Source organism: Tachyglossus aculeatus, chromosome 3 (genome assembly GCF_015852505.1).
Source record: "Tachyglossus aculeatus isolate mTacAcu1 chromosome 3, mTacAcu1.pri, whole genome shotgun sequence".
Classification (NCBI taxonomy): Eukaryota; Metazoa; Chordata; class Mammalia; order Monotremata; family Tachyglossidae; genus Tachyglossus; species Tachyglossus aculeatus.
Window position 1 is genome coordinate 66,633,342 of NC_052068.1, and position 21,698 is coordinate 66,655,039.

The window sequence follows — 21,698 nt, forward strand, 5'->3', positions numbered from 1 at the left end:
ATGACACATAGATTCAGCCGTCAAGGCACCTGGTTGAGATTTGTAACATGAATTTGTATCTACCTTCTAGGCTGTAAACTCGTTGTAGGCAGGGAACGTGTCCGCTAATTCTGTTGTCTAGTATTCTCCCAAGCGCTTAGTACAGTGCTCCAGACATAAGAAGCATTCAATAAATACCATCGATTGATTGATTACCCCATTGCTTAATACAGTGACTGGCACAGAATAAGCGCTTGACAAGCATAGTTAGAAAAAAACCCCGACTCTTGGGTGGGTCTGTTGGGAATGGTAGAGTGTCAGAGAAATTAATCAATCAATCAATCATATTTATTGAGCACTTACTGTGTGCAGAGCACTGTACTAAGCGCTTGGGAAGCACAAGTCGGCAACACATAGAGACGGTCCCTACCCAACAGCGGCCTAGGCCTGCTGGTGGAAAGGAATCTTTGAGGCTCCTTGGGGATCAGGCGAAAGAGTTTGTGCACCCTGCCCTGGGATTCAGCAGGGCTAGTCACTTCACTTCTCCGTGCCTCAGTTTCCTCATCTGTACAGTGGGGATTAAGACTGTGAGCCCCATGTGGTACAGGGACTGTGTCCAACCCGATTTGCTTGTATCCACCCCAGTGCTTAGTTAAGTGCTTCTCGTATAGTAAGCGTTTAACAAATGCCACCGTCATTATTAGTTTAGGGGTGCGGGAGTGTTTGGATCCCCTGTGCCTTTCATCAATCGTATTTACTGAGCGCTTACTGTGTGCAGAGCACTGTACTAAGCGCTTGCCTTTGGGAGTGAGCTGCCCTCCCTTGGCCCCGCGGTGCTCTCGTGCCCTCTGCTCTCGATCCACGGTCGGTCTCGAATGGTTTCATTGGTTAGAGGATATACTGTGAGCCCACTGTTGGGTAGGGACCGTCTCTAGATGTTGCCAACTTGGACTTCCCAAGCGCTTAGTACAGTGCTCTGCACACAATAAGCGCTCAATAAATACGATAGCTTAGGACTAGGTAGGGAGACAGGAGACCTTGTTCCTTCTTCCATTTGCGGCTGCCATTCCTTGAGTCTTCCTTCGTTCCTCTTCCTCTTCCTGACTGAGCCCTCCTCTCCTCTTCTCCCACACCCTTCTGCGCCGCTCCTACTTGCTCCTTCATTCATCCTCCTTCCTCTCCCCCTCTTATATACATATATACATATGTATATGTTTGTACATATTTATTACTCTATTTCACTTGTACCCATTTATTCTATGTATTTTATTTTGTTAATATGTTTTGTTTTGTTCTCTGTCTCCCCCTTCTAAGACTGTGAACCCGCTGTTGGGTAGGGACTGTCTCGATATGTCGCCAACTTCTACTTCCCAAGCGCTTAGTACAGTGCTCTGTACACAGTAAGCGCTCAATAAATACGATAGCTTAGGACTAGGTAGGGAGACAGGAGACCTTGTTCCTTCTTCCATTTGCGGCTGCCATTCCTTGAGTCTTCCTTCGTTCCTCTTCCTCTTCCTGACTGAGCCCTCCTCTCCTCTTCTCCCACACCCTTCTGCGCCGCTCCTACTTGCTCCTTCATTCATCCTCCTTCCTCTCCCCCTCTTATATACATATATACATATGTATATGTTTGTACATATTTATTACTCTATTTCACTTGTACCTATTTATTCTATGTATTTTATTTTGTTAATATGTTTTGTTTTGTTCTCTGTCTCCCCCTTCTAAGACTGTGAACCCGCTGTTGGGTAGGGACCGTCTCGATATGTCGCCAACTTCTACTTCCCAAGCGCTTAGTCCAGTGCTCTGCACGCAGTAAGCGCTCAATAAATACGATAGAATGAATGAACGAATCCTCCCTCCCATCCCCACAGCACATATGGCTATATCTGTCATTAATTTATTTATCTATTTATTTATATTAATGTCCGTCTCCCCCTCAAGACCGTGAGCTCGTGGTGGGCGGGAATGTGTCACTCCGTTGTAATACTGTACTCTTCCCCAATGGTTAGTCTAGTGCTTTGCACACAGTAAGCGCTGAATAAATGAGAGTGAATGAATGAATGAGTCGTTCCTCCGGGTATTCATTCATAATTTGTACTTCCCACGCGCGTAGTACAGTGCTCTGCACATAGTAAGCGCTCAATAAATGCGATTGATGATGATGATTCATTCATTCATTCAGTCGTATTTCTTGAGCGCTCACTGCGTGCAGAGCGCTGGACTAAGCGCTTGGGAAGTACAAGTTGGCAACATCTAGAGACGGTCCCGACCCAACAGTGGGGTACGTGGGAGGCTTCAGGAGATGATATTGCTAGAGGTTGATCCAAACTCTTTTGGAAAGCTGCTCCAGAAATACAGAGAAAGAGCACGGGCCTGGGAGCGAAAGGATCTAGGGGTCTAATCCCGGCTCCGCCACTTGTCCTATAGGCAGGGAACGTGCCTGTTTGGAATGGTAGACAAATCACTTCATTTCTCTGTGCCTCAGTTTCCTCATCTGCCAAACGGGGATTCAGTACCCTGTTCTCCCTCCTACTTAGCTGTGAGCCCCATGTGGGATCCGATGATTTTGCATCGACCCCAGCGCTTAGTACGGTGCTTGGCAAATAGTAAGTGCTTAACAGATACCGCAACCATTAAATACACGTATACCCGGTAATCCTGCCACCCGCATCCTAGGTCGTTTTGTCCCTTTAGTCTCAGTCAGAAGGGAGGGTCGGCGGCTACCTCTCTTGGAGAAGCAGCGTGGCGTAGTGGATAGAGCACAGGCCTCGGAGTCAGGAAGTTGTGGGTTCTAATCCTGGCTCTGCCGTGTGACCCTGGACAAGTTACTTCACTTCTCTGGGCCTCAGGTACCTCATTTAGACTGTGAGCCCACTGTTGGGTAGGGACTGTCTCTATGTGTTGCCAATTTGTACTTCCCAAGCGCTTAGTACAGTGCTCTGCACATAGTAAGCGCTCAATAAATACGATTGATGATGATGATCTGGAAAACGGGGGTTAAGGCTGCGAGCCCCATGTAGGTCGGGGACCGTGTCCAACCGGATTACCTTGTATCTACCCCAGTGCTTGGCACATAGTAAGCGCTTAACAAATACTCTAATATAATAATAATTTTGGTGTTTGTTAAGCGCTTACTGTGTGCAAAGCACTGTTCTAAGCGCTGGGGAGCATACAAGGTGATCACGGTGTCCCATGTAGGGCTCGCAACTTTAATCCCCATTTTCCCAATGAGGGGACTGAGGCACAGAGAAGTGAAGTGACTTGACCAAAGTCACCCAGCTGAGGGATTTGAACCCGTGGCCTCTAACTCCCAAGCCCGTGCTCTTTCATCATCATCATCATCAATCGTATTTATTGAGCGCTTACTGTGTGCAGAGCACTGTACTAAGCGCTAAGCTAAGCCACGGCGTGGCTCACTGCACAGTACCCCTTGGAACTAGAACAGGTTCCTGTGGTAACGTATTGAGCTTGCACAAGTGCGAACGGTCATCAGTCCATACGTTCCCCTTCCACCCCTAGAGTTCCCTACCCACCTCTTCCCTTTCCCTCCCGTGGTTCCCTAGAGCTGGAAAGACTGCTGGGCAAGTTTTCCCAAAACCTCCAGAGGATCGAAGACTCGGTGCTGATTGGCTGCTCGGACCGACGGGAGGCCCAGTTCGCGCTGGATCTGGGTTGGAGCGAAGGTAACCTTGGGCTTCCTTGTCCTTGTCCGTTCCTTGGGAATTCTCTGACGGTCTTCCGTGCAGAGGGAAGGAGCGGCCCCTCCCCAGATTCCTGCCTGACCGAGGCTTCCGCCGTCTCAGGAGAGCGGCGGCCTAAAAGAGGCTGGAGGGACGGGTGGGCGCGCCATGCTGATTCCCGGGGGCGCGGCAGGACACCGGTACTCCCGCTGACTCCGAGGGGATCGCGGGAAGTAGGATGGGGGTCAAGCTCTGTCCCGTTCCCACTCCTCCTTCCAGGCTCTTTGGAGAGATCTGCGGTTGAAGCGGAACTCCAGGGCTCGTTCACCGAACTGCGGAAGGCCCTCTTCCAGCTGGAAGAGAAGGATGTCACCTTGCTGTCTACGGTAGACCCTCCTTTCTTTCCTTGTTTATTCTTTTTTTAATGGTATTTATCAGGGCAGGAGGTGACCGGCCCATTTCTCGGACTGTATATAAATAGTAATAATAATAATAATAATAATAATGATGGCATTTGTTAAGCGCTTCCTATGTGCAGAGCACTGTTCTAAGCGCTGGGGGGGATACAAGGTGATCAAGTTGTCCCACGTGGGGCTCACAGTATTGATCCCCATTTTACGGATGGGGGAACTGAGGCTCAGAGAAGTTAAGTGACTTGCCCAAGGTCACACAGCAGACATGTGGCGGAGCCGGGATTCGAACCCATGACCTCTGACTCCAAAGCCCGTGCTCTTTCCAATGAGCCACGCTGCTTATAAATATTTATAAATATTATAAATATTTAATAAATATTTATAAATATATAAATAATATATATTTATACTATATATAGTATAAATAGTACTATATATACTGTATATATTATACTATAGTATAATAATATATACTATTAAATAGTATAAATATATAAAAAAATAATAACCGCGGTACTTGGTGAACGCTTACTGTGTGCCACGGACTGTTCTAAGCACTGGGGTGGACACAGGTTAATCAGGTTGGACACAGTGGCCGTCCCACATGGGGCTCACAGTCTTTCTTAATCCCCATTTTACAGATAAGGTATAAATAATAGGCATTTGTTAAGCGCTTACTATGTGCCCCACACTGTAGTGAGCACCGGGGTAGATTCAAGGTAATCAGGTTGGGCACAGTCCCTGTCCCACGTGGGGCTCACAGTCATAATCCCCATTTTACAAATGAAGAAACTGAGGCCGTGAGGAAGTGAAGTCGGAGAAGCAGCGTGGCTCAAGGGAAAGAGCCCGGGCTTTGGAGTCAGAGGTCATGGGTTCAAATCCCGGCTCCGCCAGTTGTCAGCTGTGTGACTTTGGGCAAGTCGCTTCACTTCTCCGGGCCTCAGTTCCCTCATCTGGAAAATGGGAATGAAGACTGTGAGCCCCCCGTGGGACAACCTGATCACTTTGTAACCTCCCCAGCGCTTAGAACAGTGCTTTGCACATAGTAAGCGCTTAATAAATGCCATTATTATTATTATAGAGAAGATGCCGGGCCTCTCCTCTCCCCACTTGGAGGTGTCACAACTTCCAGTCTACCAGCGGCCCTCCAGAAAGTCGCTGTACGTGGGAAACGGGGCCCTACCCACCCCATGGTCCTCACCCCCCCACAATCCGTGCCGTCCACCCTAACCCAGTCCAAATGGGGAATGGCACAAGACTCTGTGGGAGTTGAATGAACTCGGCCAGATGTTAGACCGGGAGCCCCATACGTCCAACCCCGTAATCAGCGTTTAGCACAGTGCCTGGCACAGAGTAAGCATCCTTTTAATGGTGTTTGCTACGCACTTACTCTGTACCAGGCGCTGTACTAAGTGCTGGGGTAGATGGAGGGTAATTGGGTTGGATATCCCCGTCCCACATGGGGCTCACAGTCTTAAACCCCCGTTTTACAGGTGAGTTAACCGAGGCACGGGGAAGTTAAGCGACGTGCCCGAGGCCATACAGCAGACAAGTGAGAAGCAGCGTGGCTCAGTGGAAAGAGCCCGGGCTTTGGAGTCAGGGGTTGTGGGTTCAAACCCCAGCTTCACCAGTTGTCAGCCGGGTGACTTGGGGCAAGTCCCTTCACCTCTCTGGGCCTCAGTTACCTCATCTGTAAAATGGGCATTAAGACTGCGAGCCCCCCGTGGGCCAACCTGATCACCTTGTAACCTCCCCAGCGCTTAGAACAGTGCTTTGCACATAGTAAGCGCTTAATAAATGTCAATTCAAAAAAAAAAGTGGCAGAGCCGGGATTTAACAGTTATCAAAAAAAAAATTGGTGTTGGGACAGGAGGATTAGGCTCAAGCCCTGCATTCTCCTTCGCCTAGAAGACTAAAACTATCTTTTGGCCCCAGGCTTTTTCTCTCCTCCGCTGGCACGACAACCATCAGTTCTGTAGCCGAAGCGGGCAGCCCACCAAGAAGAACGTGGCCGGCAGCAAGAGGGTGTGCCCGTCCAACGGCATTATCTATTACCCTCAGGTGAACATCGGGCAAGAGCGGGCAGGGGCTATCATACCCCTTATTCCTATGAATGCCTTCTCCCCCTCCGGACCGTAAGCTCATTGTGGGCAGGGAATGTGTCTTTTGTTGCATTGTACTCTCCCAAGCGCTCGACTGACGGACCGAGAGGAAGGCTCCGAGATCCGGGGCTTCCTTGAGCGTGTCGGGGCGTCCCCGGGGGTGGCTGACCTTCGGACGGGGCCTGCCGCGCTCTCGCCGTCACAGGTGTCTCCCGTGGTCATCACGCTGGTGTCGGACGGGGCCCGGTGCCTGCTCGTTCGCCAGAGCTCATTCCCGAAGGGGCTGTACAGCGCTCTGGCAGGATTCTGCGACGTGGGTAAGGAGTCCAGGGTGCAGGCGCCCGACGTTTGGGCCGGGGTGGAGGGGCTGGAGTTGGCATTTCTGGGTCGTTCTCGCCTGTCCCGCCATCCACCCCGGGCCTGGAATGCCCCCAATCCCTCCGCCCATCCGCCAAGCTAGCTCTCTTCCTCCCTTCAAGGCCCTGCTGAGAGCTCACCTCCTCCAGGAGGCCTTCCCACACTGAGCCCCTTCCTTCCTCTCCCCCTCGTCCCCCTCTCCATCCCCCCATCTTACCTCCTTCCCTTCCCCACAGCACCTGTATATATGTATATATGTTTGTACGTATTTATTACTCTATTTATTTTACTTGTACATATCTATTCTATTTATTTTATTTTGTTAGTATGTTTGGTTTTGTTCTCTGTCTCCCCCTTCTAGACTGTGAGCCCACTGTTGGACAGGGACTGTCTCTATATGTTGCCAATTTGTACTTCCCAAGCGCTTAGTACAGTGCTCTGCACATAGTAAGCGCTCGATAAATACGATTGATGATGATGATGATGGGTCTTTGCCGGCAGGCCCCTTCTTCCCAGGACAGCCAAGCGCAACAGTGGCCGAGCCCGGCTGAAATGGAAAACCCTCCACCTAGGCCTGATGGTCATCATTAAGAAGCAGTGTGGCCCAGTGGAAAGAACACGGGCCTGGGAGACAGAGGTCCTGGGTTCTAATCCCGCCTCGCGTCGGCTGGGTGACCTTGGGCAAGTCACTAAACTTCTCAACGGCTCCGTTACGACGGTGTCTTTATTGTTTTCTTTTAGACTGGGAGCCCACTGTTGGGTAGGGACTGTCTCTATATGTTGCCAATTTGTACTTCCCAAGCGCTTAGTATAGTGTTCTGCACATAGTAAGCGCTCAATAAATACGATTGATGATGATCCGTAAAATGGGGATTAAGACTGTGGGACAGGGACCGTGGCCAAGCTGATTACTTTGCATCTCCCCCAGCGTGTGTAGAACAGTGCTTGGCACATAGTCAGCACTTAAGTACAATGATTATTATTATTAGACTGTGAGCCCACTGTTGGGTAGGGACTGTCTCTAGATGTTGCCAACTTGTACTTCCCAAGCGCTTAGTACAGTGCTCTGCACACAGTAAGCGCTCAATAAATACGATTGATTGATTGATTATCATTCATGTCCGGCACTTAGAACAGTGCTTGGCACATAGTAAGCACTTAAGTACAATGATTATTATTATTATCATTCATGTCCAGCACTTAGAACAGTGCTTGGCATGTAGTAAGCACTTAATAAATACCATCATTATTATTATTTTGGAATGAGGGCGCACCCCATGCTTAGTGGTAGAATCAATCAATCAATCAATCGTATTTATTGAGCGCTTACTGTGTGCAGAGCACTGTACTAAGCGCTTGGGAAGAACAAGTTGGCAACATAGAGAGACAGTCCCTACCCAACAGCGGGCTCACAGTGGGAAGGCTTGAAAGAAAGACCAGAGCGATCACTTATATTGACTCGTACTGACTATTTGACTCCTACTGAGCAAGTGAGTGCAGTTTCACCCCAAGATAATTAGCAACAGCAAGTGATATAAACATCCACAATGAATGGGATATGTTTTAAGCGCTTAGCAGGTGCCGAGCTCTGTACCGAGTGCTGGGGTAGCCCCCAAGGGGGCTCACAGTCTAAGAAAAAGGGGGAACAGGTATCGAATCCCCATTTTACAGATGAGGAAACTGAGGCCCGGAGAAGTTAATAGATGACTTGGCTAGGGTCGTCCAGCAAGTAAGTGGTAGAGCGGGGATCAGAATCCAGGTCCCCCCATGCTCTTTCCACCTGCGGCCCTGCCTCCTCATCACGTACCTCCTACCTGGCATCCGCTGGACCTCCCACGTGCTGCAGAAACGAGGAGGAGGAGGAGGATGATCGTATTTGCTAAGCGCCTACCGTGTGCCAGGTACTGTAGTAAGCACCGGGCTAGATTCAAGCAAATCAGGTTGGACACAGTCCCCGGACTACGTGGGGCTCACGTTCTTAATCCCCATTTTCCAGGTGAGGGATCTGAGGCACGGAGAAGTGAAGCGAATTGCCCCAGGTCACCCAGCAGACAAGCGGAGGAGGCAGGATTAGAACCCAGGTCCTTCCGACTCTCAGGCCCAGGCCCTATCCGTTAGGCCTCCCCCAGAAACGACCCCGACCGCTGCCTTGGTCTGGCAGCCGACGCCGTCTGCGGTAATCGTGGCGCGCCCCGCCTTTCCGCCCGGCATTCGTTCGGTCGTATTCATTGAGCGCTTACTGTGTGCGGAGCGCTGTGCTAAGCGCTTGGGGCCGCCCCCTCCAGACTAACTGGGGCCTTTCTAGGGGAGACGCTGGAGGAGACGGTCCGGCGGGAGGTGGCCGAGGAAGTGGGCTTGGAGGTGCGGAGCCTGCGGTACTCAGCGTCCCAGCACTGGCCCTTCCCCAACAGCTCCCTCATGATGGCCTGTCACGTGACCGTAAATCCGGGCCAGACGGAGGTGAGTGCTGCTGCTCCCACGGGGCTAACAGACTCGCCTCTTCCCGGAAGCCCTCCCAGCTGAACAATAATAATAATGATAATAATAATAATAATAATAATAATAATAATAATAAAACGATGGCATTTATTAAGCGCTTACTATGTGCACTGAGCGCTGGGGCGGTTACAAGGTGATCAGGTTGTCCCACCGGGGGCTCACAGTCTTCATCCCCATTTTCCAGATGAGGGACCTGAGGCACAGAGCGGTTAAGTGGCTTGTCCAAAGTCCCACAGCTGACAAGCGGCAGTCATGATTTCTTCTAGACTGTGGGCCCACTGTTGGGTAGGGACCGTCTCTGTATGTTGCCGACCTGTCCTTCCCAAGCGCTTAGAGCAGCGCTCTGCACACAGTAAGCGCTCAATAAATACGACTGAATGAATGAATGATTTGAACCCATGACTTCTGACTCCAAAGCCCTTGCTCTTTCCACTGAGCCACGCTGCTTCTCTTAACCAAGCTTAACCCCACTTGGCCTTAATTTTCCATTCTCTTCAATACGTGCGCAACCCTCCCTGTGTAATACGCATTTCCAAGTTTGTTCAGTATAGTGTGTTCATTGATTTGTCTTTTACTTGCCTTTTGATCTGTTTGTAGGTAGGGGTCTTTCACGGTTTTCTGTTTGTTCATGCCGCTTCGCATACTCTCTCTCTCTCAAGCTCTTAGTACAGAGCTGTGCACAGAGCGCTCAGTAAGTACAATTGACCGACTGAGCCGTAGATCTCTATTTATTATTATTTATTATTATTATTATTATTATTATTTATTATTATTTATTATTATTATTATTACTCTATTTATTTATTTATTTATTTTACTTGTACATTTCTATCCCATTTATCTTATTTTGTTGGTATGATTGGTTCTGTTCTCTGTCTCCCCCTTTTAGACTGTGAGCCCGTTGTTGGGTAGGGACTGTCTCTATGTGTTGCCAATTTGTACTTCCCAAGCGCTTAGTCCAGTGCTCTGCACATAGTAAGCGCTCAATAAATACGATTGATTGATTGATTGATTGATTGATAGATCCCCCACTTGGCTGTGGTGGCTGTCCCTCTGGCCCCAGCTTTCATTGAGGAGCCAGTGGGGGACACAGCTGGGGGGAGGTGCAAAGGAAGACCAACACCTGGTGCCTGCTCTCGGGGAGCTTCCAATCTAAAGGCCAGGAAACACACAAAATGAACAAAGAAAGAGCACAGGCTTGGGAGTCAGAGGACGGGGGTTCTAATCCCGGCTCCTCCACTTGTCTCCTGTGTGACCCTGGGCAGGCCACTTCACTTCTCTGGGCCTCGGTTACCTCGTCTGTAAAATGGGGATGAAGACTTGGCCCCACTTGAGCCCCCTTTTAGACTGTTGGGTAGGGACCGTCTCTCTATGTTGCCAACTTGGGCTTCCCAAGCGCTTAGTACAGTGCTCTGCACACAGTAAGCGCTCAATAAATACGATTGATGATGATGATGGTGATTGACAAGCTGATTACCTTGTATCTACCCCAGTGCTTAGAACAGTGCTTGGCACAGAGTAAGCGCTTAACAAATACCATAATTTATTATGATTACACTATAACAGTCACATTCCCTGCCCCCAGTGAAACTAACTGGGGAGACATGTCTATTGCTGGGTGGACCCAGGGCTCCTGTGGCTTGAGCTCTTATCATCATCATCAATCGTATTTATTGAGCGCTTACTGTGTGCAGAGCACTGTACTAAGCGCTTGGGAAGTACAAATTGGCAACATATAGAGACAGTCCCTACCCAACAGTGGGCTCACAGTCTAAAAGGGGGAGACAGAGAACAAAACCAAACATACTAACAAAATAAAATAAATAGAATAGATATGTACAAATAAAATAAATAAATAAATATGTACAAACATATATACATATATGTGGCTTATTCCCCCAAACTCAGAGGAGTTCTGGTATTTATTCTGGGCTCAGTTGGGAATTTGGGACAGTCCCACCGCCCCTGACTCCGGGATGAATGACACTTGATCTTCCCAAATCCTCCTGTGGCTATTTGGATTAAAGGTCATGGGTTCTAATCCTGGCTCCACCACTTGTCAGCTGTGGGACTTTGGGCACTTAACTTCGCTGTGCCTCAGCTAATTCATCTGTAAAATGGGGATTAAGACTGTGAGCTCCCCGTGGGATGACCTGATCACCTTGTATCCCCCTCAGTGCTTAGAACAGTGCTTGGCACGTAGTAAGTGCTTAACAAATGCCATTATTATTATTATTATTAATGGAGGGAAGATGCTAACTTCCCAATTAGAACTTTCCTCCAGATGCTGTTTGCACTCTAAAATTCCTACCTGCGTGTGTGGTTTCTTTGCCTCTCTGCTTTCTTGATTCACTGGCTGTTTCCTGCTAAACCTTTCGGAGACCGTTCTGTTGTGGCAGGGACAGGCGAGTCTCTCCCTATCCTTTCCCCGATTAAAGTAATGAAAGTTATAACGATACCTAATTAACACAAGGCTGAAGAAGGTTTGCCGTTTGATAGTAATGACGGTATTTGTTAAGCGCGAACTATGAGCCAAGCACTGGGGTGGATACAAGCAAATGAGCCTAAAGTGTTACGTTGGTGATTTAGAATCTTCATTGGCACCCAGCATCATTGTAAATGCAAGATGAGGGGAAACATCGTTGATGGTAGGTGACAGTCGGACAGTCAGTGGATTTACTGAATGCTTACTACGTGCAAGAGCACTGTAATAAGCACTTGGGAGGGTACAACAGTTAGCAGACACATTCCCTGCCCTCAAAGAGCCTACAGTTTCAAAGTTTGGAGGGCCCTGGTAGGTTGCTGAGGATTATAACACACCGGCTGTTGGTGCTCCGGTGATGATAATAATAATAATGATGGCATTTGTTAATCAATCGATCAATCAATTGTATTTATTGAGCGCTTACTATGTGCAGAGCACTGTAATAAGCACTTGGGAGGGTACAACAGTTAGCAGACACATTCCCTGCCCTCAAAGAGCCTACAGTTTCAAAGTGTGGAGGGCCCTGGTAGGTTGCTGAGGATTATAACACACCGGCTGTTGGTGCTCCAGTGATGATAATAATAATAATGATGGCATTTGTTAATCAATCAATCAATCAATTGTATTTATTGAGCGCTTACTATGTGCAGAGCACTGTAATTTGTTAAGCGCTTACTATGTGCAAAGCACCCTTCTAAGCGCCGGGGTAGATACGAGGCGATCAGGGGGGTCCCACATAGGGCTCGCAGACATCATCCCCGTTTTACACAGATGAGGGACCTGAGGCCCAGAGAAGTGAAGTGACTTGCCCCAAGTCACACAGCTGACAAGTGGCAGAAGCGGGATTAGAACCCCCCGCCTCGGACTCCCAAGCCCGGGCTCTTTCCACTAAGCCACGCTGCTTCTCGCGGATGGGCCGTTTCCCCGAGTCTGTTGGGAAAAGCTGTTTTTAGGCGCTAGGGTAAAGCCGTGATTAAACGGCCAGTAAATCCCGGTCAACAGGCTGTTGTTTGATAACCTCCGTCAATCAGCAGAGAGGCTTATTGTGACCGCCGGCTTCCTAATCAATAACATCCCAGAAGCATTTACAGAGAAGATAAGTCCGTGGGTCAGGCGGGAACAGCAGAAACATAAGGAGGCAAAAGTACGTCAAGAGACCAGCTGGCTCCACCTGCACAAGTTAAATATTTCAGGGAACTGGAGATTCATTTGACTGTGACATCAGCCCAGGTGGTGGTGCTTCCGGGTAACCTGTCCTTTAACCGAGAGATTTTTTTTACCGCGTCCATAAACGACCGCGGTGGTCTTGACTGACTGTACCGGACGGATCGGCGCGCGGAATAAACTCACGTTGGATTTTCGGGCCGCTTCTCCTCCCGGCGGCTCAGGTGGTCCGTCCGCTTGTTCCTTTCAGGTACACGTGAACACACACGAGCTTGAGGCGGCTCGTTGGTTCAGTCGGGAAGAGCTGACCGCGGCCCTGGGAAGGAAGCCCCCCGGCGCCAGGGAGCAAGGCGGTAGCATCCCTCTCTGGGTGCCCCCCAAAACGGCTATCGCCCACCGGCTGATTTGTGAGTGGGTGCGGAAGCAGCAAACCTCCTCCATTGCCGCTTAAGTCAACCGCATCACTGGAAAGGTGGTTGGGTTGGCGGGGAGAGAGGGGCAGGAAGAGGGCCGGGACACCACCTCTCCCCAGAACGATCCAGCGTGGCAGGGAAGAAAAACAGAGCCCCCCGTACCCTCCCCACCTCCTCGGAGACCTCAGCCAGCAAAAGTCAAGGAGGGATGGAGAGCGTGGGCTACCCTCATTCTCCCCCTGACTTATCCCACTCCCCCAGCCCCCGATCCCGTTCCGGTTTCCTTCAAAACCCTGAAACCGTCGTTCGGCTTTCAGGCCCTCTGAACGTCAGTTTACCTGGAGCCTCAATGTCTACTTCAGGTGCGACGTCCGGTAAAACCTGTCTGGGGGCAGTTCTCGTCAGAGTTTATAATTTACAAATTCTTAAAATTCAAATCACGCCAACAGTATTTTAAATTGCACACTGATCCGTTAATAGTATTAATGTACGGCTCCTGCGGGCGGAGGACTTTGCTAAATGCTTGGGAAAGTACAACAGAAGAAGACACGATCCTTGCCCAAAGGGAGCTTATGATCAGCACGTGGATTTTTTTTTTCCAAAGCACTCTCACATCAGTTACCTCGTTTCATCCTCAGAGCATCCCTGGGGGGTAAGGAGAGGCGGAGATTAGTGGCCGTATTTTATAAACGAGGAAATTATGGTCTAGAAAGGTCGAGAAAGTTGCCTTCATTAGGCCCGTGGCAGACCAGGGGCGGGAACCTGGCTCCCTGATGCGGCTTTCCACTAGGTCTCGATAATCGCTTCCTTTGGAAGGATAAGGAAAGTGTTTCCCTTGGGAATTTGCCAGGGAGGCTTCTGTAGTCAAAGTGTCCCCTGACCTCCCTCCACGGCCTCAGAGCAAGAGAGGCCAGGCCAGATCTCATCTTAACCACCGAATGAGGTTCTCCTGGGGCCCGCTGGGCGCAACCCCCAAATTTGTTTTTTTCCCCAGCTCTAACTCCCCGGGGAAAGAGGCATCGTAAACTTGGCTCTCAAGGCAGGCAAAAATCACCAGACACCCGAAACACCAAATGAGACGTTTAGGCAGTTTGGGACAGGTAAAATTTAGCACCTCCGTTCTCACGTACCCAGCTCTGGGGCCCAAGGGAGATATTTTGGGAAAAAAATAAAGCAGACATGTTAAAAACCTCTGTTCATCCTCGTTTTTCCTGACACCCCAAGCCGGGGAGTTCCAGGAACAAAATATCTCCGGGTGAGCCACGCTCTCCAGAAGTGCACCTAGTATCAGATGAGCCATTTTGAGTTGAGGGGCAGAGAATTGAGGGGTGGAGGGATTGGTGAGGGACAGGCTTCATAGAGAAAGGCACTGTGATGTTTTTTATGGTATTTGTTAAGCACTAGGGTGGCTATAAGGTAATCAGGTCAGACACCGTCCACGCTCTGGTGGATGCCTGATCCCAGGTTAAGTGGGCTGCTCAAAACGCACTGCTCGTCCCGAAAGGGAGAGAGGTTAGAAAAAGGATCCTGAAAAACTGCCAGGCGCCCCGCGGGCCCACGACTGGCGGGCTTCACTTTCAGGTGTGAAAGGGGACAGAGAGTTTTCTGATTAAAGAAAGTTGAACGTCGTGTCCTGGGACATGGGGCACTTTGGGCTGAAAATAGCACCGGAAAGAAGGATGGTGCCTGTGGCCTGGAAGCTCGCAAGATGTAGAGTGGGTATCACAACATTAAAAGAACCTCATTTGACTTCTGACACGCTAAACGTAAGTGCCGATTCCATGGGGGTACAGGGGTGATGATAATATTATTATTAATCCTACTACTACTACTACTAATTGTGGTATTTGTTAAGTGCTTCCTATGTGCCAGGCACTGTGCTAAGCGCTGGGATAGATACAGTCAAAATGGGTTGGACACAGTCCCCGTCCCACAAGGGGCTTGCAGGCTCCCCATTTTCCAGACGAGAGAACTGAGGCCCAAACTCATACAGCAGACATGTGGCAGAGCTAAGAACTCAGATCCTTCTGACTCTGAGGCCAAGACTCTATCTACTAGGCCATGCTGCTTCTCTTGTACTTCCCAAGCGCTTAGTACAGTGCTCTGCACACAGTAAGCGGTCAATAAATACGATCGATTGATTGACTGATTCTCTGATGATTTCCACAGCTCTAGGAATTAGGCTCACAGCTTCAGTCACCCCAGGGCTCGGCCACAACTGGAAGTTTCCCCGTCAGAGTTGAAAATACTCGAACGCCAACTGGGGAAACCGCGTGGCCTAGTGGAAAGACCACCGGCTTGGGAGTCAGAGGGCCTGAGTTCTAATCTTGACTCTGCCACTTGTCTGCTTGGTGACCTTAGGCAAGTCACTTAAATTCCCTGTGCCTCAGGTACCTCACCTGTAAAATGGGGACGAAGAGTCTGAGCCCCATGTGGGACATGGACGGTGCCCAACCTGATTACCTTATAGCTACCCTAGCGCTTAACAGATTCATTCATTCATTCAATCGTATTTATTGAGCGCTTACTGTGTGCAGAGCACTGTACTAAGCGCTTGGGAAGTACAAGTTGGCAACATATAGAGACGGCCCCTACCCAACAACGGGCTCACGCAAGAAAAGTCTGTGACCGATGGCCAGTTCTGTCAAAATTGAAGATCCCTCGTCTTTCATAACAAAAACTGGGAAAAGCTTTCCCGGTCTCACTCAGCCTCATAGTAACGGATTAGGATTCGACAAAACAATTGAAAACTGGCACTATAATATCCTTACCATCTACAGGGGGGATTCTTTAAACCCAGCAGACTTTAGGAGTCTTAAAAGAGTCATGGTGAATAGGAGAATCCGCCATTCGGGAGCTGTGGTGTGCTGCTGACGACGCTGCACAGAAGATTATGTAAATGTAATGCACTATTTTGCAGAATCAGCAAAATGCTATGACCTACTGATGATCCTGGATAAGACCGAGTGAGGTCAGCGGGTTTTTTTCCCCCCGGGAACAAAGATACAGATTAGGGTTTTCAGAGAGAAGGGAAAAACAGCATTTTAAGTCGTCGTTCGTAGCAAAATACCTACTCCCCAGTTTGCCTGTATTTCATAGTTGGTGACTGATCTGTAGATCTCACCGGTGTAAAAACGCAAGCTCTGAAAAAAATCCACCAGTTCCCGGTGGAAAGCAACTTGTACAGGGGAATCGGACCTACAGAGTGGAAAGATTTTAGGAGGAAACCTTTCCCAGAGATCTTGTAAGAACAGCTTCCTGACCGAACAAGAGGAAATCGGGATGACGGAAGCATTGCTCTTCTTCCTGTTTATTTCTCCAAGGGTCTTTACTGTCTGCATTACCTAGAAAGGTTGACGCTCGAAAATCACGGTTTGCCCACCTAGAATACCGGCTGCAGTTCTGGTGGTGGTGGTAGAAATCACAGAAAAGAAGATGGCACAAAGAAAGACAACCGAGGTGATCCGGGGATGGAGAAGTTTTTGCATTTGGCTAGTGTGAACAGATGAGGTCTGTAGCCTGGAAAGATTTAAGTGCTTAGTCCAGTGCTCTGCACACAGTAAGCACTCAATAACTACGGTTGAATGAACTCAGGCTGAGCAGCGCAATCAATGGAGTTTACAGAATTATAAATCAATCAATCGTATTTATTGAGCGCTTACTTTATTTCTCCAAGGGTCTTTACTGTCTGCATTACCTAGAAAGTTTGACGCTCGAAAATCATGGTTTGCCCACCTAGAATACCGGCTGCAGTTCTGGTGGTGGTGGTAGAAATCACAGAAAAAAAGATGGCATAAAGAAAGCCAACCAAGGTGATCGGGGAATGGAGAAGTTTTTGCATTTGGCTAGTGTGAACAGATTAGGTCTGCAGCCTGGAAAGAATCAAGCGCTTAGTACAGTGCTCTGCACACAGTAAGCGCTCAATAAATACGGTTGAATGAACTCAGGCTGAGCAGCGCAATCAATGGAGTTTACAGAATTATAAATCAATCGTATTTATTGAGCGCTTACTTTATTTCTCCAAGGGTCTTTACTGTCTGCATTACCTAGAAAGTTTGACGCTCGAAAATCACGGTTTGCCCACCTAGAATACCGGCTGCAGTTCTGGTGGCGGTGGTAGAAATCACAGAAAAAAAGATGGCATAAAGAAAGCCAACCGAGGTGATCCGGGAATGGAGAAGTTTTTGCATTTGGCTAGTGTGAACAGATTAGGTCTGCAGCCTGGAAAGAATCAAGCGCTTAGTATAGTGCTCTGCACACAGTAAGCGCTCAATAAATACGGTTGAATGAACTCAGGCTGAGCAGCGCAATCAATGGAGTTTACAGAATTATAAATCAATCGTATTTATTGAGCGCTTACTTTATTTCTCCAAGGGTCTTTACTGTCTGCATTACCTAGAAAGTTTGACGCTCGAAAATCACGGTTTGCCCACCTAGAATACCGGCTGCAGTTCTGGTGGCGGTGGTAGAAATCACAGAAAAAAAGATGGCATAAAGAAAGCCAACCGAGGTGATCCGGGAATGGAGAAGTTTTTGCATTTGGCTAGTGTGAACAGATTAGGTCTGCAGCCTGGAAAGAATCAAGCGCTTAGTATAGTGCTCTGCACACAGTAAGCGCTCAATAAATACGGTTGAATGAACTCAGGCTGAGCAGCGCAATCAATGGAGTTTACAGAATTATAAATCAATCATATTTATTGAGCACTTACTGTGTGCAGAGCACTGTACTAAGCGCTTGGGAAGGACAAGTTGGCAACAGATAGAGACAGTCCCGACCCAACGGTGGGCTCACAGTCTAGAAGGGGGAGACAGAGAACAAAACCGAACATATTAACAAAATAAAATAAATAGAATAAAGAGTTCGACAGGGTGTATAGGGGGTTTGTTCTTTATCATATCCCAGATCACCAGAACGGGGGGCACCTGCTGAAGCTTGAAGGCGACTGGTTCCTAGCTAAAACTCCTCTTGATGATGATGATGGCATTTGTTAAGCGCTTACTATGTGCAAAGCACTGTTCTAAGCGCTGGGGAGGATACAAGGGGATCAGGTTGTCCCACGGGGGGCTCCCAGTCTTCATCCCCATTTTCCAGATGAGGGAACTGAGGCTCAGAGAAGTGACTTGCCCAAGGTCACACAGCAGACAGGTGGCGGAGCGGGGTTTGAACCCATGACCTCTGACTCCAAAGCCCGGGCTCTTTCCGCTGCTTCTCGTGCTTGCGCTGCTCCCCTTCCCCTTATGCTTGGCGAGAACATGGAATTCCATTCCCAAAGGAAGTTGCGCAGATTGAAACAACCAGATCAAGGGGGGTTTGGATACATTTAAGGCCAAGTGGTCCCTACTGGGTTACGAGAGAGGAAATCAGGTATGCGGAAGGTGTGCACGGCCTTCCAGACTGTGAGCCCGTTGTTGGGTAGGGACCGTCTCTCTACGTTGCCAACCTGTACTTCCCAAGCGCTTAGCACAGTGCTCCGCACACAGTCAGCGCTCAATAAATATGAGCGAATGAACGAAGGGAAAGGAGGGCCGTCAGGATGGACGCCGGGAATCACAGTCACATCTCCGAGCCTCCCGGTGTCGACAGAATCCCGGGCCGTCCCAGCTCCCGTTGCGTGGTTCCGAGGAGATCCGCCGGCGACAGGCTATCCCGGGGTTAGAGGGAATTTGGTCCGGGGCTCGACTGACCTTGACGAGAAGTTGGCAGCTTGCCTTCACCTTGGCTGACACAAGCGGGCGGATGGGAAATGCTCCCTGGAAAGAGAGGTCCCTCGATTTCTTCACATCCCGCCACTAGAAGAAAACAGTTCAGGGTCCATGTGCGTAAATCTCTCCCGATCCTTTGTATCTCTCTGTGGTCCCGTGGGGGTGTGTACACAGACCCACCTACCAGGCTGGAAGCACAGATAGAGAGTGGGGGAGAAGGCTGGGGTGGCCTGCGGAAATCCCGGCCAAGGGTTTCTCCGGCTCGGCCTGGGGTCTGCCCCTTGTATCTACTGAGCGCTTGCCGTTTGCAGAGCGACGGGCTAAGGGCTCGGGACAGGACGAGAACGGCCAACGGGCCCGTTCCCTGCCCACAGCCGGCTTACGGCGGAGAGGCAACGGAAGGAAGAAACGGCTGGCGCCCTTCGGCGCCTTTTGTTTCCCGGAGGACACGCGTTAACTCCGCGGCAGACGGCGAGGGCAGCCAAAGGGAGTAGCCATCTCGCTGAATTCCGGCTTTTCCCTGTAATAATAACGATGGTATTTGTTAAGCGCTTACTACGGGCCAAGCGCCGTTCTAAGCATAGGGAGTGGTGGGGGCCTACACCTTGGGGCTGGGGTGGATATCTGCCTTCACCTTAATAATAATAATAATGGTATTTGTTAAGCTCTTACTATGTGCAGAGCACTGCTCTAAGCGCTGGGGGGCTACAAGGTGATCAGGTTGTCCCACATGGGGCTCACAGTCTTAATCCCCATTTTCCAGATGAGGCAACTGAGGCCCAGAGAAGTGACTTGCCCAAAGTCACACAGCCGATAAGTGGCGGAGCCGGGATTCGAACCCATGACCTCTGACTCCCAAGCCCGGGCTCTTTCCACTGAGCCACACTGCTTCTCACTGACTTCTTCCTGCAACCCAACCCCTACATTTTGACCCTCCAGCACCCAACTGGTTCACGGTTCCCCAGTGTCACCGGTGTCACCGCTGACCCTTTACCCCCATCCTCCCTCTAGCCTGGAACTCCCCCTTCATATCCAACAGGGCAGCGTGGCCTAGTGGATAGAGCGCGGGCCTGGGTTCTAATCCTGACCCCGCCACTCGTCTGTTGTGTGGCCTTGGGCAAGTCACTTCACTTGTGGCTCAGTGGAAAGAGCGTGGGCTTTGACGCCAATGGTCATGGGTTCAAATCCCAGACCCGCCAATTGTCAGCTGTGCGATTTGGGGCAAGTCACTCAACTTCTCTGTGCCTCAGTTACCTCATCTGTAAAATGGGGATTGATTGTGAGCCCCCCGTAGGACAACCTGATCACCTTGTAGCCTCCCCGGCACTTTGTTAGAACAGTGTTTTGCACATAGTAAGCGCTTAATAAATGCCATCATCATCATCATCATCAATCGTATTTATTGAGCGCTTACTGTGTGCAGAGCACTGTATTAAGCGCTTGGGAAGTACAAGTTGGCAACATATGTACAAGTTGGCAACAAGTTGGCCATCATTATTCTCTGTGCGTCAGTGACCTCATCTGTAAAATGGGGATTAAAACTGTGAGCCCCATGTGGGACAACCTGATCACCTTGTATCCCCCCAGCACTTAGAACAGTGCTTCGCACATAGTAAGCGCCTAACAAATGCCATCATTATTATTATTCTCTGTGCCTCAGGGACCTCATCTGTAAATGGGGATTAAGATAGTGAGCCCCATGGCCTGCGTCCAACCCTATTACCTTGTATCTACCTCAGCGCTTAGTACAGGGCCTGGCACATAGCATACGCTTAACAAATACTACAATTCTAATTATTATGACTACTTCCCATCTTCAAGGCTCTACTAAAATCCCATCTCCTCCAAGGGGCCTTCCCTGATTTAGCCCTCATTTCCTCACCTTCTTGTTAACTTGTTCAGTTGGGTCTGTACCCCCCTCACCCAACCCCCAGCCCCACAACACTTAGGAACACATCTTTGTAATAATAATAATAATAATAATAATAATAATAATAATAATAATAATTTTGGTATTTGTTAAGCGCTTACTATGTGCAAAGCACTGTTCTAAGCGCTGGGGAGGATACAAGGTGATCAGGTTGTCCCATGTGGGGCTCACAATCTTAATCCCCACTTTACAGATGAGGTAACTTTGCCACTTCCCCTAACTGTAATTATTATATTATTTCATCTCCCCTGCTACAGCATATATTCCTGGAGGGCACTACCACATCTACCAGCGAGGTTTAGAGGAAAGAGCCCGGGCTTGGGAGTCAGAGGTCATGGGTTCTAATCCCAGCTCCGCCACTCATGGGCTGTGTGACTTGGGGCAAGTCACTTCGCTTCTCTGGGCCTCAGTTACCTCATCTGTAAAATGGGGATGAAGACTGAGCCCCACGTGGGACAACCTGCTGACCTTGTATCTTCCCCAGCACTTAGTACAGTGCTCTGCACACAGTTAAGCACTTAATAAATACAATGAATTACCACTGCTCTCCCCAAGCACTTAGTACAGTGCTCCGCAGACATTCACTCAATAAATACCATTAATTGACTGATTGGATGAATAATGGTTGCCCTAGGAGAGCTAGGGAGTGGAACAGATTTCAAGGGAAGAATGGAACTGCAAATGAGAATTGCTGAGCTTCCCTATGAAGGGAAAATGGGGCCAACCGAGGCCCCGGCTGGGATGTCCCCTCCCAGCATCCCAGCTTCAAGGGACTCAAGTCACTGGCTGGTCTAGTGGGGAGATGGAGGACTCATCATCATCATCATCATCAATTGTACTTATTGAGCGCTTACTGTGTGCAGAGCACTGTACTAAGCGCCTGGGAAGTACAAGTTGGCAACATATAGAGACGGTCCCTACCCAACAGTGGGCTCACAGTCTAAAAGTGGGCTCACAGGTCAGGTAGGGG

The 21,698-nt window shown here is 49.3% G+C and overlaps 1 protein-coding gene across 4 annotated transcripts in view; it reads left to right on the plus strand.

Annotated features, from left to right (window-relative positions):
* Positions 1 to 14,280, plus strand: part of NUDT13 (nudix hydrolase 13) — a 33,940-nt gene extending 19,660 nt beyond the window's left edge. For 3 of the 4 annotated variants that reach the window (XM_038744081.1, XM_038744080.1, XM_038744083.1), the window contains exons 4-9: positions 3,546 to 3,665; positions 3,942 to 4,048; positions 6,011 to 6,136; positions 6,383 to 6,494; positions 8,840 to 8,994; positions 12,933 to 13,133. In XM_038744081.1, the coding sequence (XP_038600009.1) occupies positions 3,546 to 3,665; positions 3,942 to 4,048; positions 6,011 to 6,136; positions 6,383 to 6,494; positions 8,840 to 8,994; positions 12,933 to 13,133 (821 nt within the window). Of the gene's footprint in view, positions 1 to 3,545; positions 3,666 to 3,941; positions 4,049 to 6,010; positions 6,137 to 6,382; positions 6,495 to 8,839; positions 8,995 to 12,932 lie in introns of all 4 variants that reach the window. The other variant, XM_038744082.1, reaches the window with a different exon arrangement.
* Positions 14,281 to 21,698: the final 7,418 nt, after the last annotated feature.